This window comes from Bubalus kerabau, chromosome 2, assembly GCF_029407905.1.
Source record: "Bubalus kerabau isolate K-KA32 ecotype Philippines breed swamp buffalo chromosome 2, PCC_UOA_SB_1v2, whole genome shotgun sequence".
Classification (NCBI taxonomy): Eukaryota; Metazoa; Chordata; class Mammalia; order Artiodactyla; family Bovidae; genus Bubalus; species Bubalus kerabau.
Genome location: NC_073625.1, coordinates 45,360,736 through 45,387,500, shown reverse-complemented (window position 1 = coordinate 45,387,500; position 26,765 = coordinate 45,360,736). Strand labels below are relative to the sequence as shown.

The window sequence follows — 26,765 nt, the reverse complement described above, 5'->3', positions numbered from 1 at the left end:
GCTCTTTTCTTTGTATTTCGACTAGGCAATTAGCAGTATCGTGGCTCAGATGGGAAGGCGTCTGCCTGAAGGAGACTCGGGTTTGATCCCTGGGTGGGCAAGATCCCCTGGAGAAGGAAATGGCAACCCGCTCCGGTATTCTTGCCTGGGCAAAGTCGCGGACAGAGGAGCCTGACGGGCCGCAGGCCATGGGTCGCATCAAAGTTGGGCACAACTGAGCAACTCAGAACAGAAGTCTTTCCAAGGACCACAACAAGGGATTTGGAACACTTGCTTGACTCCCACATGTTGACGATGTTGACTAGGCAGCAGGTGGCAGCTGAGTCATCTGTACAATTAAAAAAGAATGTGTCATTCTGTTCTATACGTTCCTGTACTGTACGAAGAGACTGTACAGAGCAGACGTCTGGACTTGTACGGGACTTTTGGTCCTTTAGAGGATTACAGTTGTAGCACCATCAATGACTGCCAGAGTTGGCAGGAAGGCTGCCCTCAAAGTCTGAGTCCAGACATGTCCAGGATTTTAGGGTATATCAGATGAGTAAGAGTGCATTGACCCTTCACTACGTCTCCAGAGAAAGTTGCTTTGGGTTTAGGGAGGTACACCCCCCCCCCCACCAAGACAGTTCAAGAGCTGAAAACCACAGGTAAGGGAGACGGAGAAAGAGGGAGAGAGAGACAGCAAGAGGACCACGCAAGCTTCCCAAGCCGGTGGCGTCCACACTCTCCCACCTCCACTCTGGGTATCCATCCGGCCCCAAGTCGACCCGACCCCACCCTCACCCACCGACAAACTCACACACACACACACACACTCTCGCACGCACTCACCCTCTGGCCTAGGGGCAGGGGCTGGGTCCCGCTTTAGGTAGCCAAGCCGAATGGGACCTTGGAGACGAGGAAGTCTTGGGGTCTCCACGGGCGAACGCCAGCCCCAGGGCACCGCTTTCAGCCGTCCAGCCGGGCCCGGCCCAAGGCTGACGCCCCCTCCCTTGGGGAAGCTGCTGCTTCCGCGCGGCCTCCCTCTGAGGTGCGTCACGGTCTGTGCCAGTGTGTCTGTCTCGGATCCGATGCCATCCTCTCTCCCCTGTCTGTCTCCCGTTTGCCGTCTCTCTGTCACTCGCCCTCTGTCTCTGTGTCCGTGTGTGTGTGTGTGTGTGTGTGTGTGCGCGCGCGCGCGCGAGCGCGTCTGTCTGTCTGTAGCTCCCTCTCGCTGTCTTCCAGTCTGTCTCGGAACCTTCATCTCTTTCTGCCTCTGTCTCTCCCGACAGCCGGCCGCCCGCCCTTTCCTCTGGCCCCGGCCTCTCACAGGTGCTATGGCTCTGGCTGAGGAGCTTGCGCCGACCGGCTGTCTCCCTTCGCGTGGGTGCGTGCGAGTGTCTGGGCGTCTGTCCGTGTGCCTGCCTGTGGCTCGCGGTGGGTTTGGGCACCCGGCAGGGGCCGGGCAGGATGGGCGCTCAGGGCCCCGGCTGGGCTGTGCCTAGGCCCGCAGGAGGCTCCGAGGCCCCCGGGCCGCGGGGAGCGGGCCGCGGCGGGCCCCGAAGCCAGACAACCTCCGGGGCGGGGCCGAGTGTCCCTGAGCAGCGAACTGGATGGGGGGAGGTCCGCCGAGCGGGGCCGGGCCTGGAGAGGCCCAGAGCGGGAGGGCGCCGAGACCTCCGCGCCCCTCACCCCATCCCCACCCCACCCCCAGGCCCCGCACGCACGCACGCACGCACGCCCGGTCGCTGGGGGCCCCCGGGGCCCGGCCAGGCGGTTGCTGGCTGGGGGGTGGCGGTGTTCGGGGGCGTGGCGGCGTCGGCAGGCCGGAGTCCGGTCGCGGCTGGTGCGGCTCCAGTACAGCGCGCGCCCCCGTGGAGAGGTGCGGCTGGCCAGCCCGACCGGCAGGTCAGAGCGAAAGGGAGGCGCAGCGCAGGGCTCTTAGGGCGCCCGGCGGCAGCCGCCTCCGTCTACGGCCATACCACCCTGAACGCGCCCGATCTCGTCTGATCTCGGAAGCTAAGCAGGGTCGGGCCTGGTTAGTACTTGGATGGGAGACCGCCTGGGAATACCGGGTGCTGTAGGCTTTTTGCCTCCCCTCTCCTTTAGCCCCCGCCCCCCTTCGCAACTCCTGGGCCCTCGCAGCCCCAGCCCCTCCCGGGGGTGGGGGTGGGGGGTGGGTAAGGGGGCTGGGTCGGGGGGCTGGCCGGGGCCGCGCCTCCCGCTGCAGACCGGGGTTGCCTCCGCGCGGCCCGCGAGCCCCTCCGCATTCGGCTTCCAGGAAACCGGACGACCGTCCCTCGGGTCTCCGTCTGGGGCTCCCTTGGCGTGCCTCAGGCCATCCCGGGGGGGCTGCAGCACCACCAGCCCCAGCCCCAGCCCCAGCCCCAGCCCCGACCTCGCAGGCGTTCGCGCGTCCTCGCAGGCGTTCGCGCGTGCTCGCGCGCGCCCCCGCGCGGGCACACACAGATTCATCTGCACAGAAGGTGCCTGCATCTTGTTGAGTCATATACTTTTGGTGGCTATATGCCTGCGAGTGGGACTGCCGAATAATATGGTACTTCTAGTTTTCGTTTCTTGAGGAACCTCCATACGCTTTTCCATAGCGGCTCTACCGACTCACAGTCCTACCAACAGTGGAGGAGAGTTCCCTTTTCTGCACCTGCTCTGCAGCCTTTGTTACTGACAGACTTTGCCATGAGGACCGTTCTGACTAATGTGAAGTGGTACCTCGTTGTAGTTTGGAGTTGAGTCGCTCCAGTCATTAGTGATGTTGAGCAAGATGACCTTTTCAAAACGCAGATCCAATTCTACCACCTCCCTGCTAAAACTGCTCTTGTATTTTCCCATCATATTTCATATACGGCCAAATCCCTTCATTGCTTGGGCGCCACTTTCTTCTCTCATTTCTTTCCACTGGAGTGCCCTCTGCACTCTTTGGGTTCCCTCCCATAGGGCATTTTCCATGTCTGGAATGTACGAAGGTTCCCCTGTCACAGAGCCTTCCAAGATGCTATTTGACCTGCCTGAAAGTCCTCCTGCACCTCAACCCTGGTGTACGTTGGTTCAACCTATGGACCTCAACTCAATTATGACTCTGAAAAGCCTTCTCCCACACCCAGTTTTTGGTGACGGGGGAGTCCCCTGTATCGGTTCTCACAGGATCTGCCTGTTATTTATCATTAGATCAGTCTCAGTGAAAGCAGCAACTGTGTGTCTTCTTCTCTCAGCATTCTATGTGCAGAAACTTATTACATGCCTACGCGCTCATAGTCGGTGCTCAATATGTATTCAGTGTGTGAAAGACAGAGAAGTTCTTGGAAGCCTCAACTTTTCACTTGGCTCAGCACTTTTGATCTCTTTGTATCTTTGTCGGTTCAACTCTTCTCTTTCTTCCGTTGATGTGCACACGACATTCAAGGCACAATCTAAGGCATGAAGACATACCCAGACACACAGGTTCTTGCTTTCAAGGAACTCGTACGTGCGATTCCCATCATTCAGGGCTTCTAAAATGCTCTAGAACAATGCAAACTTTTAGCATGATCCATTTGCACTTCAAAGGAAGATCATTTTACTTGCATAGCAAAGGTGGAGACCTTCCAACTTGTAGTCCAATACTGATACCTTTACCATTGCAGGCCACTCTTGTGGTTCCTTCTGTAGGTGTGTGACTCTTCCAGAAAAGGGAAGATCTTCCGTAGTCCTCAGACTTTTTGTGTCATTTGGGAACATCAAGAAAGCTTCCAGCTATAGGTTCCAGACCGCCACCTCAAACAGTCAGTAGCGAAGGGGAGTGGATTGCAAGCATACGCGTTTTCAACCAGCATCCCTGGTGATTCTGTTGCTACAGACTCAATGCAGTGGGCAGGGCCTGGACTGTCCACTGGGTCTCACGTGGAATGGAGAGAAGGGCTTCCCCACCACTGCTTATAGCCTCCTGACTAGAAAGGGTCCCCGAACAAAAACCGGACAAACAAGATAATCCCACGTCGAGGTCCATGAGATGAAGGAACTAAGCAGCTGGTTGAGAGGGGGCCAAGGGGAAAGGTTGTTCTTTTTGTCTCCACCTCTACTCCTTTCTTCCTTGATGCCTTAGTGATTCATCATGGAGACCTGAAATACCCTTCACAATAGTCATATTGGTTGAATAAAGCTTTTGCATTTAACCAACTCTGAAAAACGAAGGAAGTTTAGCCTGCCACGCGTTTCTTTAAAAAAGTCGATTGCTTTCCAATACTGGGGTTTCTCCATTGCCTTGTTCAAGTAGCCTTAATAGTAAAAATAAACTAAAACGAAGGAAAGATTCAACTCTACCAACAAAGGAAACCTTCCGTCTCTTCCATCGTCTTGGCACTTAGTAGAACACTAGCTCTTTTCTTTGTATTTCGACTAGGCAATTAGCAGTATCCTGGCTCAGATGGGAAGGCGGCCACCTGAAGGAGACTCGGGTTTGATCCCTGGGTGGGCAAGATCCCCTGGAGAAGGAAATGGCAACCCGCTCCGGTATTCTTGCCTGGGCAAAGTCGCGGACAGAGGAGCCTGACGGGCCGCAGGCCATGGGTCGCATCAAAGTTGGGCACAACTGAGCAACTCAGAACAGAAGTCTTTCCAAGGACCACAACAAGGGATTTGGAACTCTTGCTTGACTCCCACATGTTGACGATGTTGACTAGGCAGCAGGTGGCAGCTGAGTCATCTGTACAATTAAAAAAGAATGTGTCATTCTGTTCTATACGTTCCTGTACTGTACGAAGAGACTGTACAGAGCAGACGTCTGGACTTGTACGGGACTTTTGTTCCTTTAGAAGATTACAGTTGTAGCACCATCAATGACTGCCAGAGTTGGCAGGAAGGCTGCCCTCAAAGTCTGAGTCCAGACATGTCCAGGATTTTAGGGTATATCAGATGAGTAAGAGTGCATTGACCCTTCACTACGTCTCCAGAGAAAGTTGCTTTGGGTTTAGGGAGGTACACCCCCCCCCCCAAGACAGTTCAAGAGCTGAAAACCACAGGTAAGGGAGACGGAGAAAGAGGGGGAGAGAGACAGCAAGAGGACCACGCAAGCTTCCCAAGCCGGTGGCGTCCACACTCTCCCCCCTCCACTCTGGGTATCCATCCGGCCCCAAGTCGACCCGACCCCACCCTCACCCACCGACACACTCACACACTCTCGCACGCACTCACCCTCTGGCCTAGGGCAGGGGCTGGGTCCCACTTTAGGTAGCCAAGCCGAACGGGACCTTGGAGACGAGGAAGTCTTGGGGTCTCCACGGGCGAACGCCAGCCCCAGGGCACCGCTTTCAGCCGTCCAGCCGGGCCCGGCCCAAGGCTGACGCCCCCTCCCTTGAGGAAGTTGCTTCTTCCGTGCAGCCTCCCTCTGAGGTGCGTCACGGTCTGTGCCAGTGTGTCTGTCTCGGATCTGAGGCCATCCTCTCTCCCCTTTCTGTCTCCTATTTGTCATCTCTCTGTCACTCGCCCTCTGTCTCTGTGTCCGTGTGTGTGTGTGTGTGTGTGCGCGCGCGTGCGTGCGTGCGCGAGCGCGTCTGTCTGTCTGTAGCTCCCTCTCGCTGTCTTCCAGTCTTCATCTCTTTCTGCCTCTGTCTCTCCCGACAGCCGGCCGCCCGTCCTTTCATCTGGCCCCGGCCTCTCACAGGTGCTATGGCTCTGGCTGAGGAGCTTGCGCCGGCCGGCTGTCTCCCTTCACGTGGGTGCGTGCGAGTGTCTGGGTGTCTGTCCGTATGTCTTCCTGTGGCTCGTCTGCTCTCTCTGGAAGGTCGTGTGTTTGGTTGGCGGCGTGGGGTCAAGTTTGGCCTCGGTAATGCGTAGGGCTTGTGCTGAGGCGCTCTGGTGGACCTCGCCTCCATGCCTCCTGGTGGGTTTGGGGACCAGGCAGGTGCCAGGGAGGATGGGCCGTCAGGGCTCTGGCTAGTCTGCGCCTAGGCCCTCAAGAGGCTCAGAGGCCCATGGGCTGAGGTGTGCGGGCAGCGGCGGGAACGGAAGCCAGATAACTCCGTGGCCGCGTGGCCCTGAGCTGTGAATGGGATAGGGGAAGCCTGGCTCTTCGAGCGTGGCTGGGCCTGGAGAGGCCCATGGTGGGAGGGCTCTGATACCTCTACCACCCTGAGCCCACCCCGCAGGCCCCACACACATGCACACAGGCCTGCCGCTGTGGGTCCCAGAAGCCCTCCTACTCCCACTGAGAACAGACTAGAGCTGGTAATGGCAGCCCGTGTCATCACATGGACATTCTGTTAAGTGAAACGGATGGATACAATGGAAAGGCCAGAAAGCGGAAGCATAGGTGTCCTCAAAGGACGACCGACGGTGTGTTCATGCCCTTGGCTCTGGAGACAAGAGGCTCCATCACCTCAGCATCTGTGGGGACAGGGCCCCTGTGCTGCTGAGGCGCAGGCAGCGGGCCAAGGGTGGGAACAAAGTGCAGGTATTGAGGCTCGCCGTTGGTCCTAGGCGGGGTGGCTGAGGGCAACCCTGACCCGGATCCAAATGATGCACTAGGGAGTGTGTGTGTGCACACTTGTGTGTGGGAGCTTTTCATGTTATTTTAGTCAATAGTCTTTATTATTCATATATCCATAGAAACAAGTATGTAGCAAGGGGAGGTGGGAGGGAGATTCAAGAGGGACAGGACATACGTCTATGGCTAATTCATGTTGATGTATGGCAGAAATCAACCGATATTGAACAAAATTATCCTTAAGTTAAAAAGAACATAGCAAGGTGGTCAGCAAAGTATGAAAAAGAGATTTCTCGTAGAGATTTATCCTCAACTCCATGTACATCTGGGAGCAGGCTGCCCACCATCATCAGACCCTAGTCCAGCATCAGGCCCTCCCCAACCCTCAGACCCTCCCCTACCCCCCAACCCTTCCCCAGTATCAGGCCCCCCGCCTCCAGTATGAGGTGTGGCAGCCCTACTTGTCTGACGCTCCTGAGCACACTCAGGCAGCCCCAGAGCAGCAGGACAATAGCTCTGGCAGGAGGTGCATCTTTAGGAATCACCTACAGGGCAGCAGCAGCTGGGGTTTGTTTCAGGTCAAGGAGAGACAAAGAAAAGGCACTTGTGCAGGAGGCAGTGGAGGCTGTGGGCACGTTCCCCAGCTCTGCTTCCTCCCCATGGGGGCTTTGCTCTCCTGCTCTCTCACAGGCCCCAGGACAGTGTCCTTCCAGATACACGGTCTCCTTGATATCTCAAGCCCAAGTCCTGAGTTGTGTCCCAGTCCAGTGTGGCAGAGGGCTGGGAACACCCAAGCTCAAGGCCCAAAAATATCCCAGGGGGAGAGCCGAGCCCCAGCGGGTGGCAGGGCAGGGGATGAGGGTGACCGCCCACAGAGGGCCCTGCAGCAGCACTGGAAGGAGAGCAGTGATGCCTTAGCTCACACAGGGATGCTGCCCGGCCTGGCACTCAGACATGTTACCGCCAGCAGCTCTGGGGACGCAGGAAATCTGGTGAGTGACAGCATGCCACCCAGGCCATGTGGTGGGCACTGCTGACCATGGCCTCGGTTTTCATTCTGGTTCCAACTGTCCCTCCAAAGGCTGATGGGCTCCTCTTCCGAATGGCACAGATATTTTCTTTATGTGGGTGAACGCATCCCTTGTTTCTGTCGGCACTGTTGTCGCTCATCGTGTGTTTTCCTCTTTACAAGCTGTGCGTGCTGCTCTTCCAGTTTAACTTAGGAGCAGCCCTTATTTCCTGCATTTGTAGTTGTCAGCGTTCACTGGGGCTTTCCAGGTGGCACTAGGGGTAAAGATCCTGCCTGCCAATGCAAGAGATAAGGAGAGGTGTAGGTTCGATCCCTGGGTCGAGAAGATGCCCTGGAGGAGGGCCTGGCAACCCACACCAGTCTTCTTGCCTGGAGAATCCCATGGACAGAGGAGCTAGTGGGCTACAGTCCCTGGGGTCGCAGAGTCAGACACGACTGAAGCAGGTTAGCACACACTCAGGTTTTAGTTCAGTCGCTCAGTTGTGTCCGACTCTTTGCCACTCCGTGGACTGCAGCAATCATCATGCCATAGAACCATCTCATTCCTGTTGCATCCAGGAGAGGTGGCTGGGGCTCAGCAAAGTGCCTGGTCCCACTGGATGGGTGTGAACCTGCCCTCACCACTCCCTGACCACGTGACCATCACTGTGTCCTCCTCTGTAAATCGGGAGGGGGCAGCACCTGCTTGGTAAGGGGCACACACAGCATCTGGTATACAATCAAGGCACCATCCATCTCAGCGTTGTACTTATTAATAACATGGATAGAATTTAATAACCTGCTCCTTTTTCTGTCTTGTCACTTGACTGTGCTCCAGACCACATCTGCTTTACTTACCCCTGTAAATCCCACACCCAGCACAAACAAGACACTCAGCAAATTTGTGGCTGAAGAGTCAGGAACATATGCTGTCCTCAAGGAGAGGAAGCTGAGTGAGATGGGGGCCTGATGATAACCCTGTATGATGAGGGGACCCCAGGAGGACCTGTGTGGCTGTGGGGTGGGGTGGGGGGCATAGGCAGAACCCCTGATGAGCTCCTCAGGATGGGGAAGGTGGCAGGAAGGAGGGCGGGCTGTTCCTTGTGGGGTGTCTACAGATTGTACCTCACCCTTCACTGATGAGCACTTAGGCCGTTTCCAAACACTTGTCACTGTTCTGGAGGAAACAATCTTTGCCCAGCTCCTACTCAATCAATTTCGTAGAATATGTTTCTAGCATTGGAGTACAATCATCTGCTTTATTCATTCCATGCTCCGCTCATCCACCCATTCAGCCAGCCATCTGTTCATCCAACCACCAGTCACTAATCAATCCATCCATCCACCCATTAACTCATCCGATCATCTCAGACCCATTGAGAAGACAGATGCCTCCTCCACTCCTGCTCCCAGGAGGATCCCCAGCGTGAGTGACAGGAGCCTCGTGGGGACAGTGGGGGAGACCCAGAAGGGACATGCCTGCAGGCCCTCCTCCCTCTGAACGGTGAAGCACCCACCTGGTCCTAACGCCTCCTTGCCAGGGTGTTCAGGCCCGCCCTTTTCCTTCTTGTGAAACAAGTGGCTGATGGAGGACTTGATGCCCTTCTTATTCGGGGCTTTGTGCAGCGAGTCCTGCCTGCTGGTGCTGCTGCTGGGGTTGTTCCCGGTGCTGTCCTGAAAGCCTGTCGAGCTTTGGGGAGAGAAAACGACCTTTAACTGGCACCCTCGTGCAAACACACACCCCTCCACAAGAGCTACTGATAGAAACGGGCACCCAGCAACACCCACGCCTCAACCTCGCAGCTGACAGTGGAGTCTCCTTCACCAACCACACTCCACACGAGCAATGCAGGCTCCCGGCCTCAGACAACCACGCCAGGAAGCTGAGATTCTCTGCCTCAAGCTCTCCCCCGAGGAAGGCTTGACTCCACGCCAGCTAGTGCAGAGGGCACTCCGACCCTCCCTCAGGGTTGCTGCTCAGCAAGTGACGACACTCCAGGAGGAGGCAGCTCCCCAGCTCTGGGCAGTTCCCCCCGCCTCCTGCAGGGTGTCCGTCCCCGGCCATGGCAGGAGAGCAACGGTCACCATGGAGGTCTGCTGGTCAGGTGACCACACGTGCCCTCCATCGAGGGCTGCCTGGCTCAGGACGGGAGCTCAGCAGGTGGTGGTCTGAATGAGGACAGTGTCAGTCACAGGAGGGGACAGAGTCTCCTGAGAGGAGACCCCTGCGGAAAAGGGAGGGACCCTCAAGAGCGAACCCAAGATGCACGGGGCCATCACCATCAGGAACGTGCCCCAGGCCAGGCAGACCTCTACCAAGGGCAGGAAGAAAGCTCCCACAGGAGTCAATCTGTAGAGATGGACGTTTTCTAAAATCACTGAGGTCACTGAGCTCTTCTTCCCCAGCACCTGAAGTTCACCACTAAACACAGGCACTGAACCCAGTGGTATTCCTTTAAAATCATCCTTGCAACTCTTTCAAGACAAGAGGCACAGGGCTCCTGAAACTGATGACACGCACACAGGCCACTTACTTGCGGGCGTCCCTGATGTCCTCGGGGGTGGCTGTGTGCAGCGCCCCCGTGTGCAGGCGGTCCAGCCGAAGGGACCGTGGCGAGGCGGGGGGTGAGGTTTCACATTTGATGGTGGTCTTGTCATCTCCTACCTCTTCCCATAAAGCTGGCAGCTGAGGGAGTGAGGTAAGTGTACAACTGGCTAACAATAGACTGTTTTGAAAAAGGCAATCACACAGGCTTTACATTATAACCAGAAACTTATTTGAAAATCTATTAGCTATGCTTTCCCCCAAGTACAAAAAAAAAACCCTTGTTCTAGCTTAATGCCATCTTAAAGGACTGTGTTGTTCAAGAGAAGCAGGGCTATGGAGCAGCGAGAGCATCTGACTGAGTGCAGAGACCCTGGATGGGAGCCTCCCTGCAGCTGGGCTCCACCCTCCCTGGAATCCAGTGACCAGATGGCCCCGCCGGGCAGGACAGGACAGCAGAGTGACGCTGGCACCATGAACCCTGCATGGCATGAACTGCCCTGATGAAAGGACTGTGCTCATCGCCAGATGCTGCTCAGAAGCACCACAGCTAGAGTACGAAACCTCTCAGCAAAGCATCCAGACATTTCTGTTTGAAGGAGAAAAAGACACAGCTTGTGCCACCACCCTAGATCATTTGGAGTGATGATGCAGGTTACTGGAAACCATGACAACAAGAGAAACACAGAAAAGGTACCTAACCCCTCCACGCAAACACCATGTGCCTGGATCGTATTTCTCGGTAACATACAGACTGGGGGCTACCCACTGAAGTACTTACACGCAGTTCGAGTGTCATTCGTTCACAGTGGTTTCCATAAGGCCCCCCCAGGTCCTTACTAAGAGATGATCTTGTATCACCCTAGAGTGGTGGGAGGTTCAAAAGGGAGGAGATATATGGGTACCTATGGCTGATTCATGTTGAGGTTTGACAGAAAAGAAAATTCTGTAAAGCAATTATCTTTCAGTTAAAAATAAACTAATTAAAAAAAAAAAAAAGAAGATGATCTCTCTTGGACTCCCAGAGTTTCCCCTGGTCCTGGGTGTGAGGAAAGGAAAGACAGTGTGGGGAACAGATTAACCCCACAGGGTCCAGACAGGTCTTACTGATACATTTCGGTGTGTGGTTAAACCACGAGAGGTTTTAGGAGACATGCATGGCATGTATTTTTATAAACAATTAGTGCATAGTTTTAACCAACTAACCTGTGCCTTTTTAGTGGGATTCTGTAAAGAATACTGATCCCGTGCAGCCCCACAGGAGCTTGGGGACAACAAAGTGACTTAGTGTAAAATACAGCTGAACTCATTTAACAGCAGCTGGATAAACTGGGCACCCTGCCCTGAGCTCTAACAAGAACCCTCACACAACAGAAGGCTACAAAGGCTAGAAATTATCCACATGGAACTGAACAGGGATCAATCTCAAATTCAAGTTAAAATAAACATTTATAAAAATCAGAAAACAACAATGAACAGAGCAGGGAAGTGACACACATGGGTTGACTATGGACTCAGTGGAGACAAACACCTGCCTCAGAGTCAGGGCCCACGCCAGCCCCTTCCCCCGGGCCTCCTCCTGAGGAAGGCCTCTGGGTCTGCAGCCTGGCTGCCCTCCCCCAGGATGAGAGCCACCCCACTGGTGCCACATGTGGCTAGGAAGGGCAGTGCCGTGTCCTCACTGAACAGGAGGGCAAAGCAGACTACAGAGCAGGTGAGTGGCACACCCAGGTCACCAACTCCAGGGGGACGGCACTGCTCTGCTGTGCCCAGCAGAAGGGCTCCCGGGCACTGAGCTGCCTGAACTGGAGGGTGGCCGCCCCAGTCCTGTGGGAAGGCCCAGGAGTGCTCAGTCAGCGGGCTGGGAGCAGGAGAGGGACAAGGAAGGCCAGCCCTTGGGACATTGGACTCCAACAACAGGGGCTCACCCAAGTGACCCGAGGGGAGAGGCAGCAGGCTCCCTCCTGATGCTCCCTCCATCAGGGATGCTGTGATGGACACGAGAGCCTCTGGAGGAAAGCGGGCTGGATGGCACCATGGTTAAGTGTCCAGGCTCTGATCAGACAAGTCCACACCGCGCTGCTGGGTGTGAGAGCCTGGGTAGGGTGCCTGGCCTTGCTAAGCCTCAGTGTCTATGTCTGCTGAATGGGGATAGCAGCAGCCTGGACCTCACCTGAGGATGAGATGACAGACTCGGAAAGCACGTGTCTGGTGCACAGAGTCTCCTGCACATTGCTACCCACCATCATTAAATTGGCTTCCCACAAATCTAACATCTATGGCTCTGATTCAGTCATTTCTTAAAAGAAAACACTAAGCGGAAATTCCATGGTGGTCCAGAGGTTAAGACTTGGCACTTTCACTGCCAGGACACTGGTCTGATACCTGGTTGGGGATCTAAGATCGCATAAGCTGTGCAGCATGGCCAAAAACATAAGTAAAGAAAATTTTAAAAATAATAAATAATATGATGTCTATTATAAACAAGCATGAGATGATCAGAAGGCAAACAAGTGGGAGAAAGGCAAACTTACAATTGTCCCAACGAATGACCTATTTCCAACAGAACCATCAGCACATTTTAAGTGGTGGGTGAGTTTCATTACTTCCATTAAAACGTCAATTATTCACCAGGACATAACCACACAGTGTTCATTCACGTTAAACGACAAGGACTCTTTAATACTTCACAGAGAAACAAAGGCCTGCTAAATTACTAAATAGTTTACCTTTCGACGCTGCTTCCTTAAATCACTAGGCTGATAGATACATGCAAAGAAATGAAGAGAAACCAGATTTATTGCGACTTTGAAGCTAAAATTTCAAGAATCCGTATAGGCAAATACAGTAAAGCAAAAATGAGGGCAAACATGTAAGTGACATGAAGATTTAGAGAACATGTGACTGGAAACAGAACATTTTTTTTGACCACAGAAGTTAAGTAAGCTATTCAAGATTTACTAGAGAAACACTATAAATTATTACTCAGGAAGATACCATTCTATTACAACATCATGATTTATTAAAGCACAGCATTCTGTACAACAAAGGGCCTTAACAGTTGTCTATTCTCAGCCAAATTTCTCTATAAGTTAGTTTCTCTTAATAAAAAACATGTTATACTTTAAATTAGTAATTTAACTGAGGAGGAAGTTACCATAATACCTATTTTAACATTGAACAAATCTAACCACCTATTGGACATTAATGTAAAATCCTGACATAGAATTTGATTTAAAACTTCTCAAAATAAATTCATTAAAGCAAGTTCCCTGTAAAATATGTAAGAATGAAAGCTAGCGTAATAGCAGGTGCTTATTAACCATAGAAGATACTTTTTTAATGAGTCTAATAGACACATTAACTGTGCAAAAGCTGATGAGATTTACAGTCTTAAATACAAGCACCAACACAGAAAGGATATTGTGTGAGTTCAGTTCAGTTCAGTGTCTCAGTCGTGTCTGACTCTTTGTGACCCCATGAATCACAGCACGCCAGGCCCCCCTGTCCATCACCAACTCTCGGAGTTCAACCAAACTTATGTCCATTGAGTCGGTGATGCCATCCAGCCATCTCATCCTCTGTCGTCTCCTTCTCCTCCTGCCCCCAATCCCTCCCAGCATCAGAGTCTTTTCCAAAGAGTCAACTCTTCACATGAGGTGGCCAAAGTACTGGAGTTTCAGCTTTAGCATCAGTCCTTCAAATGAACACCCAGGACTGATCTCCTTTAGAATGGACTGGTTGCATCTCCTTGCAGTCCAAGGGACTCACTCTCAAGAGTCTTCTCCAACACCACAGCTCAAAAGCATCAATTCTTCGTCACTCAGCTTTCTTCACAGTCCAACTTTCATATCCATACATGACAACTGGAAAAACCATAGCCTTGACTAGATGGACCTTTGTTGGCAAAGTAATGTCTCTGCTTTTTAATATGCTATCTAGGTTGGTCATAACTTTCCTTCCAAGGAGTAAGCATCTTTTAATTTCATGGCTGCAGTCACCATCTGCAGTGATTTTGGAGTCCCAAAAAATAAAGTCTGACACTGTTTCCCCATCTATTTCCCATGAAGTGATGGGACCAGATGCTATGATCTTAGTTTTCTGAATGGTGAGCTTTAAGCCAACTTTTTCACTCTCCTCTTTCACTTTTATCAAGAGGCTTTTTAGTTCCTCTTCACTTTCTGCCATAAGGATGGTGTCATCTGCATATCTAAAAGTCCATCAATTCTACACTTAAGAGGATCATTTCTTTATGTAAGCACAATCTCATTTATGAATTACACATGATATGTAGTTTAGGATCCATCTACATTATGCTTATAACTGCGTGCTGCTGCTGCTAAGTCGCTTCAGTCGTGTCCGACTCTGTGCGACCCCAAGGACTGCAGCCTACCAGGTTCCTCCGTCCATGGGATTTTCCAGGCAAGAGTACTGGAGTGGGTTGCCATTGCCTTCTCTTGTAACTGCATAGTGATACACCAATTCAACTTACTGCTATGGGGGAAAAACATCATTTAATGAGACATGAAGACAAAGCACAAACCTGACTAAGGGGACACAAGCTGTGGACCACAGCAGTGCTATGATGAGAGCAAGTAGAGGGATGGGGGAGGTGATATGGATGGGTAAACTACAGCCTCGGGGGCTGGGGGGGGGGGTGGTCTGGATTGACGACGACTAAGCAGAAAACAGGATGAGACAGGAAGTCAAAACCAATGATGAAAGCAGACACACCATCAGAGAACTCCAATAGCAAGGAAAACATACAGAACTGTTCTTTAACAAATATCCAGAAAGAAATCAAGCATGAAACCGCAGAGAAATTGTCAAAGAATTTTAAATATCAACTAATTAGCCAATGATGCAAATTATAAAAACAGTGTGTCAAAAGACCACAAAATGGACTAGTTACTACTTCACAGGCCGCTAAAATGATTCACGGTTAATTTAATTATAAGCTGACTAACAATGCAGCTAACATGAAATGGGTGGTAACAGAAAAAAGAGATAATACAAGTCCAGTTACAAAGCAGAATGTTGTAGACGTGATTTCATGGGGGTAAAAAGCAATGCATTCACAAAACCTAAGCTAAACATGCAAGAAAGCTGGAACATGTGCTTTAGAGCCACACACTCTGTCACCAAAAGCCCTAGGTCGTCATCCCAGTTTTAGATTTGGAAAAGTGAGGCAGCCTGACGTCTTCCCTGGGGCCCTGGGGCACTGGGCTTTTAACCTGGTTTCACACGCAGAGCTGGCCTGAGCACACGGCCAGGTCCATCAGCAAGCAGACCAGTGTAGATTCTTGGTTTTGTTCCCACCGCATACCCTGCACCCTGCAGCCAGGCATCCCCAATGGAAAATGTGCTGCATGGCTTTCCCACGCCATGAGAGCTGCCTATGGTTACTTTCACGAAGCTGTCTGCTCCCTGAGAACAGAATCTTCCCTGCAGCTGCTGTGCCCAGCACAGGCCAGGCCCAACGTTACAGAGGCAGGCTCTGGCTGAGTTCATGATGACGTGCAAAGTAGTGGTCCAAATATCAAGACTAATTTGTCACTGTGCCATTGTGGAATGATTAAAGACTAGGCAGTTAAAAAAATTTTTTAGACTTCTGAGCATAGCAAATGTACCTGATTTTCTTCTGGGTAAAAAGAGAAAAACCAAAAAAACAAAGAAAAGAAAATCAGTGTCCCCGGGGAAGGATGCGGCAGGGAGGAGGCAGAACATACCAGAATCATGATGCCCAGCTGGTCTCCCTCCTGGGCTGGGCTGTGCTGCCTCCTTTGGGGCTTGGAGCCCACTGAGGGGCAGGCAGGAGCCGGCATGCGAGGAGGCAGGAAGCAGGTTGAGGAAGCTCACTGATTTAAAACGACGGAGGCTGCCTAAGCTCCCCCTGCCCTCCCTGCTCTCAGTCTCCTCGGCCCGCTGCTCCATGTTCTCCTTCTCTTCTTTGATCAACCTAAAATAGAATAAAACCCGTCACCTGCCTCTGTCATCAGAGGAACGTGTCTGGACAACAAATTTGGGCTGGCATTCTGTGTCACGATTAGCAAATTCCAGAAACAGTTGCTCAATTAACATCTCAGCCAAAAGGTTCTACTTTTCCTCTTTTGAATATTCTCAAACTTAGAATAACTTAGCATTGAGTCTTACAAACTGGCCCTGATCATTTACGCTTGATTTCACTTATTTACTCTAACATTCTGAAGGGGCCCTGGTGGCGACTCTCTTCCTGTGAGGAGATACCTCAAGTTGACAACCTTTACCTCCCCTGCTCTCAGGGCAGAGATGCACGTCAGTGCCCCAAGTTTTTTCCACTGGGAATCGGGAACTCTGTACAATCAAAACAGCAATTCACGAACAAGCTGGAGTTTCTAAACACAAGTCTCCAGACCAGATGAAGTACTAAGTTGATCTTTTTTTTTTTTTTTTTTTTTAAGGTTGTATATGTACAAACGCATCACTTGATAAAGTTCTCCACCAGCTTTGTGTAAGTTTCTGGATTCATGTCAATGTGCTGCATTAACCTAGGATTCACAGTTTCTGCTCTTCTCCCCTAATGTGTTATGGATGATTTTATATAGCAGTTTAAATACATGATTATGCAAATAAAATTATTTTCAAATTAAAATACAAGATTCTTACAGGAAGTAAACTCTCCAGCTTCACTTCTACTTATACATCTTGAAAGTTTTTCACTGTTGATAACAAGTTGATGGACAGAATTTACCATTTACATCAAGTCAACTTGTCGCATAAGGAAAAATCACTTTTACTGACAAATTGCTGTGAACATAAAAATATTAATATATAACCATTCCATATTTCTTGTGGGGATGCAGAAAGACCATCTTTCTGAGCTCATTTGTGCTCAAACACGGCCCACAAAGCTGTCTGTCTCGGCGTCAAATGGGCAGGCAGCACCACCTGCGTTTGCTGGCTGTCCCGTTCACCCCCTGCTTTTCCCCCAGACCCCTGCGCTCGGCCGACAGGAACGGGCACCTCAGCCTGGGCTGACGTGACGAGAACAGTCTGAGCAGCAGCTCTGCCTGGTCCTGTGCAGGGCCACCGGCCTGCGGCCACTCCGAACGTGGACTCGGGACATGGGCATAGCTGTGCGGGTGGGCACCAGGCAGGCCTCGGGGCCCCCAGCCACCCGGCTGCACCCAGACCCAAGGTCCCCTGCTCACCACAAGGCAGGCCTTTGGATTCTATCCCGTTTTGTAAATTGTTATAACTGCCAAGACGGTGTCTAAAGAAAACATCTTAAATATACTGATGAGATGAGAAAAACTCAAACACATGTCCTTGGACCACTGTCTTACAACAAGCCCATCTTCACACTGTATTAAGTTAAAAAGGAAAATGTAGATCTGAGTGGGAATTTGCCAACCCCAAAACCCCAGCTTTCACCAGGTGGCTTTTCACCAGAACGTGGGGGGCTCCGAGGGACACAGGAGGGTGCATGGGCTGCAGGGGACACCGCCTTGGCACCTCACTCACCTTGGGGCTCAGAGCTGAGGGGGGACACCCCACAACGCCACCCACAGAGTGCTGACACCACACTGTGGACAGAACGCCCCGGCTGACCGAGCTCTATAATCAAGGGCAATCTCAAAACTGAAAATTCTTGAAGCAGACCTGAGGTCAGGTTTCTTACTATGGAACACTCAGACGTCCCTAGGAGAAGACAGCTCCTCAGAGAAACCGAGTTTCTGGGGAGCTGAGTTCGGGATCACCCACCGGATCTCTTCGTTGATGGCGTCCAGCTGCTCCTGCAGCATCACAGTCAGAGTCTTGGCATTGGCCTGCCCTCTGGGCGACAGCTGAGTGGCCGAGCTGAAGAGGGTGACCCTGTCGCCCTCGCTGTCAGACATGCCCTCATCACTCTCGAACACCTGGGCCACGTCGGCCAGCACACCGGCTTGCTGCGTGGCTCCCAGTTCTGCTCCTTCAGGGTCTGCACCTGGGCACGAGAGGACCACGTCTCATCAGCGACATTCAGGGCAGCTCAAGTCTATCGGAACTGAACCCAATTTTACATGGAAGCCCTGACTGTGGATAAATGGGCCAGGCTCATGAGACACTGCCATCTCTTAAGCGAGCAGGACTGAAGAAACGGGCAGGGGGAGAATCCAGTTCCTAGATGGCCTGGTGACACTCAGGTCTCAACGTGGACGGCAGGCAATCCTATGAGGTTATTCACAAGGGTGGGCTGATGGAGTCAGAGACAGAAACTGAAAATTACAAAAATACATCCATGCCTCCATCAGCCAGGCTGGAGGAAAATAAGAAAAAAGAACCCTTCAGCTCGGCAGCCGCTGGGTCCCTATCAGCGGTCATACTGGTACCAGTTCACCGGAGAGTGCCATCCTTGCAGGCCCCCAGCCCTCTGTTTCCCAGGCTGGTCTGAACACCCACAGACAGGAGCGAGCAGGGGCAGCCAGGAGACAGGAGGGCCAGCCCCCCCACCGCGGCTCTCCTCTTGGGGCACAGGCCCTCGGGCTGTTCTGGGGGATGGCCCCTCGCACCGCAAGGGTGGCTCTGTCATCAGAGACACACGGGAGACTGCCCGCGGGGCCCCGTGCCGCCCTCCCACTCTCACACGTCACACCTTTCTCTCTGCAAACCTCCCCCCTGCCACACTGTCACCCAGGTCCTGCCTTCTTTCCCAGACATGACCTCAAAGGAACTGAGGGGCAGCCTTGAGGTGCTGGCTTGCTGGCTCTCTGTCCCGCGTGGCCAGTGCCCTCGCCTCCTGTCTTCATCACGACCCCGCCCCAGGGCTGGGCTACCCACTTCGCTGGCTCCAGGACCACCTGCCATCATTCCTGCTCCACTCCAGCAAACCAGCTGCCTATGGGTTCACCCCCATCAGCCCAGTCAGCATGTCCTCTCCCTTCTCTCGCCTTCCAATTGCACAAGGGGAACCAGCATATTCCTCCTTCAGGGCTCCCTGCAGCACCCATGAGGGTCTCTGAAAGCTCCCTGGGAGCGGCCTCTATGGTCCCCCTCCCTGCCTGGTCTCCAGCTCTCTGCCAGAAGGCGGTGTGCCCCGCCCTGCAGGGCAGCTCCCCGGGGGCTCCAGGAACCCATGTTACCAAGCCCCCTCCCCTCCTTGCCCTCCCCCACAACCCCCCCCAGCATGTCTCTCCCTGGGCTCCAGGCCCTGCCCCCTCCTGTGGTTATTCCTCAGTCCTTTGTGCCCCTTCTCAACCTTGGAATGCGGGGTGCCCCACAGCTCTACCTTTGCACCCCATCTCTCTCCACCAGCACCCGCCTGGTGACTTTACCATGCTCGTGGCTTTAAATGCCATCTGTATGCCCACGACCCCAAGTCCACCCTGAGCTGAATGAGTCCTCTCCCGGATGCAGGCCGGAACACTCAGCTGCTCTCCTGACACGTCCCTGGGACACCCCATGGGCTCATCCACCTCAACAGGGTTGAGGTTCGGCTCTTAGGCCCCCGCCCCAGCAGCCCTCCTCACCTCAGGAAACAGTCTCTGGCCTCGAGCTGCTCAGGCCTGAGCCCGGGCTCCTCCCTGATGCAGCCCGCTCTCTCCCTTGTCCCCGCTGGTTGACACAACCCTTTTTCTATCTCCGAGTGGCTACTTCTCTTCCTGCCTCCGGGTCTCTGGTTCAAGGTCACCCTCCTGGTGTCACCTCACTGGCCACCCTGTTCACACACGATCGTCCCCTCCTCCTTGGACAACTCAGGCACTCTGGTTTCCTTTCCCTGCTCATTACTGTTCGACAGGCTGCACGGGTTTAGAAAGGGGTCCACAAATTCTTCCATCCTCCTCCCTTCAAGAGGCAGAAGGGGCAACTCCTGCTCAGCCCCTGAGCAAGGCAGGACTTCGCAGCTCACTCTTGCAAACAGAAGTGAAGGTGTGTGGCCTTGAGACTGGGGCGTGAAAGGCCCCGGGCTAAACCCCGTGCTCTCTCTCTCAAGAGGGTGTTCCGAGGAAAGCCAGGCCATGGGAAAGCCACATGGCAGGGACCTGGGCCTGTCCCCAGCAGCCAGGTGAGTCTGAAAGCCTGCGATCTAGCCCTGGGGGGCCTTCCCGTGTCTGTGCCCTCAGGAGGCCCTGAACCAGGCCCGCCTGCTACAATGCACAGGCACTGTGGACTGTGAGCTGCTCACAGGAAGTCACTAAGCTTTGCCGTGATGCGTTATGTAGCAGTGGATAAAGAACACACACGGTTTTTAATTCACTGCTGGAGTCCCACTTCTGACCATGTCTGGCCCAAACTAACTGCTCACTGAATATGGAAGCTCAAAACACACACATATATGAAAAAATACATGCCATGAATGAGGTGAAAATATAAAGGCCCTAAAACTTCCAATGAGAATTCTTCTCACTATAAGCTGATGGATATGTGTATCCATTTACTCATAGGACGATTTCAAAACTGTGCTAATTAGTACCATGCTGGGCCTCACAGTAGGCCACAAGTTATCCATATTGGTTATTTTAAGAAAAAAAAAAAGCATGCCTTAAAAGTAAACTCTTAGCCAGAAAAAGGAAAATGGGAAGATGTACAGCGATCTATCAGTGCTTTGCTCCAAACCCACCTCAGTACCACAGTGTGAGGGGGCAGGTGCCTCACAAGGTGCCCACCAGGGACGGGAAGGGGGCGGCGGGGTCCTTGCCTCGGATGGCTCTTTGCGCAGCACTGCCAGCTGGCCTTTCTGGGGACACCGCAGCACTGCCCCATTGCCCAAGTAGTCTGCCGGCCGGTCCGCCATAGGGAACCTGAGGTCTGGGGCGCTGCCCAAGTGGGGTCGGCTGAAACACATGGGGAAGAAGAGCGCTGTTAGAAGAATAGAGAGCTCACTCTGTCAGTTGAGCCAGAGCCTGTCCATTTGGAAGATCGGCAATTTCACAGCAAAAGGGCCCCCGGGAGGGCACTGCCCTCCCGGCTCCAACAGCAACAGGCTGCCCGCTGCTCCGCAGACTCTCAGGGCTCATCCCCAGCAGCTGGAAAACTCCCGTATGTAGGGAAGGCAGTGCTGACACGAGGGTGTGGAGCTGAGTAGGACAGGATTGGCTGTCTGGGGTTGGGGCGTCCAGGGCCCCCCTGGAGCCCACTCTCAGGTCCTAGGGCGGGGCCCGCACCTGCTCTGCTTTCCACTTAGCACCCCACCTCCCCTTCAGCCCGCGTCTGCTCTGACCTCCCTCTCCTGCGTGAAGTCCGTGGATCACAATCACCGGTCTGCCTGGAACACTGTCTGCACCACTCTCAGTGTTTTTAAAGGTGCCTCAGACAACCCTCAGCAGAAAGGCCTCGGACCCATAGCTCGGAGCTGAGCACCATTGGTGTCTCCCATTAAAGCAGAGGTGAGCATGTCACCTGACTCTGGGTTGAACAAGGCCCAGCACAGATGCTCAGGCCCTGAGCACTAAGGCCTGGGCCTGCCGGTGCCAGGAGCTCACTCAGCAGGGGCCTGCTGAGAGGCAGGGCGGCCCCGCCTTGAATGTGAGCCACCTGCACTGCAGGACTGCCCGGGCTCTGCTCAGTCTTGTCTCTGGGAAGAGGGTGGCGCCTTCACATGCAGGAGTCCCTTAACCTGGGAGACAGGGCCCTCCTCTGAGGACAGGACACCCCATACGTCTGCAGAGAGGCCAGGGCCAACCACCAGCTCAGCCTGCTCAGGGTCACACACTGCTCTGCTCGATGGTTTTGCAAGGAACACTGTGCTGCACAGGAGATGGAAGTCTGGAATCTCCCGGAGCCACACCTGTCTTTACTCCCATCTCCCCTCCCTGCTGACAGAACTGCTCCCTTCTCTGCTCCACTTCCACCCAAGGGCCTGGGGCCAGAGCACACTTGGGAACTGGGTACAACACAGTCCCTCTGTGGACTGCGTTCCCTCAAGGGTCCTCTGAGGGCCACAGAGGCCTCTGGGTTGGGTTGCCCCCCAACCATCACCTCCCAGTCCCCTCGCGGGGTGCAGCCTCCATCTCTCTCTCCCTCCTCACCTGAAGCTCTTTCCTCCGGGAGAAGGTCTCAGAGACAAGGTGACCAATTCCTCTGGGAGGTCCCACAAAATACGCTGTGCCTGCCCTGCCTGTGAGCCAGGTTTTCAGTCCCCACTCCCTCCCTCCTGAGCCAGCATAGTGCCCCCCACCCAGCCCACACTGCCCGCAAGCCCCACTTTGAGGCCCCACCTGTGCTGCTAAGTCACTGCCGTGACCCCTCGAGAGCTGCCGCCTGGAGACACCCCTCCCTCATACCAGCCGCTGTGGGCCACTGTCTTCAGAGCACAGCAGCCCCTCCTGCCCCACGGCTGCTTCCTCTTCTTGTCTCTCACTCTCACTGACACACAGGGGACTGGTGACCAGGCCCCAGGCTTCTCCATCTGAACCCCCCAATTGTGCCAGGCCTCGGGTCCTGGCACCAGGGCCCTCCTCATCATCAAAAAACCCCCAAGAGCAGGTGGCGGTGTCCACCTCCTCTTCCTCCACTGTCTACACAGTCCTCCTCACACTCACCTCGTCCACCCTGAGATCAGGGGTTCCCCACCTCTGACAGCACCAGCCCCTCACCCTGGAGGAGCTCTGTTACCAAGTCCGGCCACATCCCCTCCCGTTCTGCAGGGCACATGCTCTCCTTGAACTCCACCTGCCATGGTTTTGGACACAGGACCAGTTTCTGGCTCTGCCTTTGTCTCAAATGACATCTCCTTTTCTCTAGAAGAAGGCCAGGTGGGGGCCCTGGACTGCGAGGATCCCCTAAGAACACAAACACAGAAATATGCGTATGGGCTCCAAACTGTCTCCTAAGTCAGGATTCAAGCAGTAGTCAATTTCCTACAGATGAATGAATGTCACCAGTTAAGCACTTAGTAACCTTTGCTAAAGTTTCTCTCTTACTTGTGACCATTTTCCGTGAAGAAGCCAAAGAAACATTTAAATACTTAATATGAATTACTGCCCCTATAACAACGAGTAAGAAAAAATCAGGATGCTCAGTAATCTGCTCTCCTCATTCACAAGCCAGGTGATTCCTCCCACCGCAGCCAACGGCAAGTCATGTGTCAGTCTCCATTCACGTAAAAAAGACTACAGGTCATTAACCTTCTGCGACTGTTCAGAAACATCAGTGTCACAGTCTGTCAGGCCCCTCAAATGAATACACCCAAATATCAACTGGTCGGCCCCCCACTTCCAAACCTCTACCTGTGGTTTTGAGTGTTGTCAATCCTGTGACTACCACTCCATGGTACCAAGTTTAACCCTAAGGAACGATGCTTGTCTCTTCCCTCTCACTGGCCACGAAGCTACAGGCTCCTTTGAGGTGCGACCATAAGCAACACCAAGTCATACTGTCCACACACCAGACAGGCCCTTGTCACTCTCGACAGCGCTGAGGGGAGCTGCCCGGGGGAGCGACCTACCCGTGGTGGAGGGGAGCCCCTCGCAGTCTCATCTGGTCCAGTTCGGCTCTCAGGGTTTCCAGGTTTAGAATCAGCTGGTCCTACGAAACAGCAAATGACACAGCCTGCACTGCTTGCTTTCCGGATGTAAAATGACTTGCACCAAAATGTGCAGAACAGGTTACATTAGTAGGTATCAACTCTGAGCATTTTAATTCTGAGAAAATGTTCTCTAAGAGTCCCTAGCAAATAGAAACACTCAGAACAATATTAACCCTTATAAACCATAATGAAAAGGAAGTTCCATCTCAGGTGTAGAAAAGGTTTCTCTGGAGGAAACATGGCAAGCCATTAACAACAATGAAGTCGGTACAGAGAAGCTGGACTTGGGGTGGGGGTTTGGGTCAGGGGGACACGACTCACTCTATTGCCCTTGCTCCTCTCACTGCTTTAAACTGTCTCTGTGGAGCTCACCTGCATTCCTCACATTCATTCCTCTACAGTCCACTTCACTTCCTCATGGGGTAAAACAAGTCAAATGGGCCAAGTTTCTGAGTCACTCAACTCAACCTGGCAGCTCTGTGCTGTTGGCCATGGCAGTCACTCGCCTCGTGCAGCCCCTGAGCACGTGAGACAGGCTGGTGCAAAGCTCAATGTGGAAATCACACAGAGGATTTCAAGACTGGCGGTGAAAGAAGGATGTCAAGTAGCCCGTTGGTTTTCAGGAAATTTTAGATTGTGTTCGTACAGTGGCTCGTATTATCTTTCTGATGCACAGCACAGTCCACATGAAAGGCTAATGCTTTGTCTCAGCTTTCAGGTGATCCCAGAAAGGACTACTCAGAATTCTGAACCACATATAATGGCCACACACTCTATATCTATCTATAATGCAAACACATTCAGTGTTCAAAACCAGAAATGCTATACGTGTTACAGCAGTGGATTAGCTATAAGGAAAATGTAACTCGACTTCTGCTAAGCATCTGCTCAAACTCATGTCCATTGAGTTGGTGATGCCGTCCAACCATCTCATCCTCTGTCATCCACTCTCTTCCTGACTTCAATCTTTCCCAGCATCAGGGTCTTTTCCAATATGAAAATTCACATTAAAAAACTGGAAATAATTACCTCAAGCAATTTTTAAATGTAATAACAAAGTTGGCAAGTCTGTGTTTTATAAAATGAGCATCAATTTCAAGGTTTAAAAAGCTGTTTTAGGACCTACTGTATTAAAAAAACAAAATGGAGAGAAGACAAAAGAATGATCTATTTGAGATCGGCTCTGTGTTAGAAATTGCTGAGACTAATTGATGGGACAGGTCATGGGTATTTATTATACTACTCCATCCACTTTTGTGCATGTTTGAAATTTTCCATTGTAATACATTTAAAAACAGTTTATTTTCTGTTAAAGCAGAGTCTTCTCCAGCAACACAATTCGAAATTATCAATTCTTCAGTGCTCAGCCTTCTTTATGGTCCAACTCTCATACCCATACGTGACTACTGAAAAAACCATAGCTTTGACTATATGGACCTTTGTCAGCAAAGTGATATCTCTACTTTTCAATATGCTGTCTATGTTTGTTATAGCTTTCCAAGGAGCAAGCATTTTTAAATCTCATGGCTGCAGTCACCGTCTGCAGTGATTTTTGAGCCCAAGGAAACAAAACCTGTCACAGCTTCCACAATAAGGCATCGGCATTCAAAGATTTTTAAAGCAAAACAAAAGTTGACTTTGAATTGGCTTAGTCATAAATAGCATCCTGATCTCAACAGCCTCTGAGCAGCAGTTCTGAAAGTAAGGAAGAACACCCCTGATCGGGAGACATTGAGCTCTCTGCCTAAGCGGGGAGGGCGCCTAACCGCGGCTCTCACAATGGGAGTCAGAACCACTGCCCCCTGGGAGCCCGCCTGTGAGGCTCTGCAGTCCAGGCCCAAGAACATAGGCATATGGTGGGGACAGTACTGACACGTGAGGCTGGACCCAGGATCCCCACGCCCCACTCCATTTCCTGGATGGTCTGTATCGCCGTGTGTCCAACCTTTCCGGGAAACCTCTCTCAGGACTCGGTGATGCGAGCCTCCACCATCACCCTTTCCTGATGCACCTTCTGTCGCAGCGCAACTACGGTTATCCTCCTGCCTAGGAGCAGCCATCCTACTCACACACATCGTGTCTGGGCCAGCAGTTTGGCATGTGGGACTCCGGCGCCACGTCAGAGCCAAGCAGGCTCCACACCTGGGTGCCATGCCTTCAGTTTCATGGGCCCCGGGCTGGCACCCTCAGGTTTGTTTGAGGGGCAGTCATGAGGTCCACCTGTATCCCAAGCAGCTCCCCGGACTGGCTGGTCAGAGCAACAAGCAGCCTCTTTGAACGTCGGGACGCCCTGGCCCCTGCCCACCGCCTATGGGCGAACACCTCTGGCCCTGCTTCCAAGGAGGTGGGTGCCCAGATCAGCAGATGGGGCCACACACGTACACACTCGGCGGCAGAGATGGGAGCCACAGAGAAAGGCAGCGCTGGCCCCCGCCCAAGCCGCGTCTCCCGCCCAGATGCCACCTCCCCATCAGCACAGGCACCCGCTGCAGCTCCTTGTTCTTCTCCTCCAGTTGGGCCTCCATCTGGCGCAGCCCATCCTCGATGCTGCCCTGTCTCTCTCCCGCCTGTCGGCCAAGAACAGCATCAGCTCCTCTCCCAACGACCCTGTCCTGACAGCACGCAGTCTATGACCACAGGGGCAGCAAGCAGGCCATGCTGTGTGGACCACAGTCCCGGGTTTGCGGGGGGGGGGTGGGAGTGGGGTGGGGTGGGGCATGCCCGCACACCTGCTCACGCAGCCTGCGCGGCTTCATGTGTGACACATGACTCATGGAGGGTGCTGGTGACTGGCTCCTGAGAGGAGACGTGCTCCACCTGCCCCTGGTCCCACACGTGGGTGCTGTGCTCCCTCCTCGGACTGCCTGTGGCGAGACAGTGTGGGCAGCAGGCAGCGGCAAGTGCGAGGCACACGTTCTACCTTCCTAAGCTGGGAAGGAAGTTCCAACTGTTTAGCCTCCTGAGTGGTAGAGCTTCCGGAAGACAAAAGGTCGGACTACAAGGCCGACCGGGGACGGACAGCAGAGATGCCAGGGGAGAGGAGAAACCAAGCCTGGAGAGGAAGATCACAGGCAGAAGGGCGCCCCTGGCGGCTGTTAGTGATCCTGCTCTGGGAGGGTCTGCGAGCACCCAACACCGCCGGCTGCCAGCGACCTGAGGGCCCCTCAGGCGCTCACTGAGCTCCGCGCAACGCTTCCGACAGCCCCTTCAGCACAGACCCGGCCCGATTCTCCATGTCCAGACAGTGCCCACTGGCAGCGCGGGGTAA

The 26,765-nt window shown here is 53.2% G+C and overlaps 1 protein-coding gene, 1 long non-coding RNA gene and 1 other non-coding gene across 3 annotated transcripts in view; 1 reads left to right on the top strand and 2 right to left on the bottom strand.

Moving 5' to 3' along the window:
* LOC129644686 (uncharacterized) overlaps positions 1–1,314 on the bottom strand; it is a 1,443-nt gene extending 129 nt beyond the window's left edge. Inside the window, exons 1-2 of the mRNA XM_055570192.1 lie at positions 832–1,314; positions 1–328 (exon numbers count right to left, since the gene is read on the bottom strand). The exon at positions 1–328 is cut by the window's left edge and continues 129 nt beyond it. Coding sequence (XP_055426167.1) covers positions 30–328; positions 832–1,243 — 711 coding nt within the window. The 5' untranslated portion in view covers positions 1,244–1,314 and the 3' untranslated portion in view covers positions 1–29. The remainder of the gene's footprint in view (positions 329–831) is intronic.
* Positions 1,315–1,947: 633 nt separating this feature from the next.
* LOC129645073 (5S ribosomal RNA) lies at positions 1,948–2,066 on the top strand. Its single transcript, XR_008711165.1, has one exon. It is a non-coding gene; the product is annotated as a 5S ribosomal RNA (ribosomal RNA).
* A 12,715-nt stretch (positions 2,067–14,781) lies between these two features.
* LOC129644685 (uncharacterized) overlaps positions 14,782–26,765 on the bottom strand; it is a 32,884-nt gene continuing 20,900 nt past the window's right edge. The window contains exons 3-4 of the long non-coding RNA XR_008710931.1: positions 17,755–17,977; positions 14,782–15,970 (exon numbers count right to left, since the gene is read on the bottom strand). This is a non-coding gene — a long non-coding RNA (uncharacterized LOC129644685). The remainder of the gene's footprint in view (positions 15,971–17,754; positions 17,978–26,765) is intronic.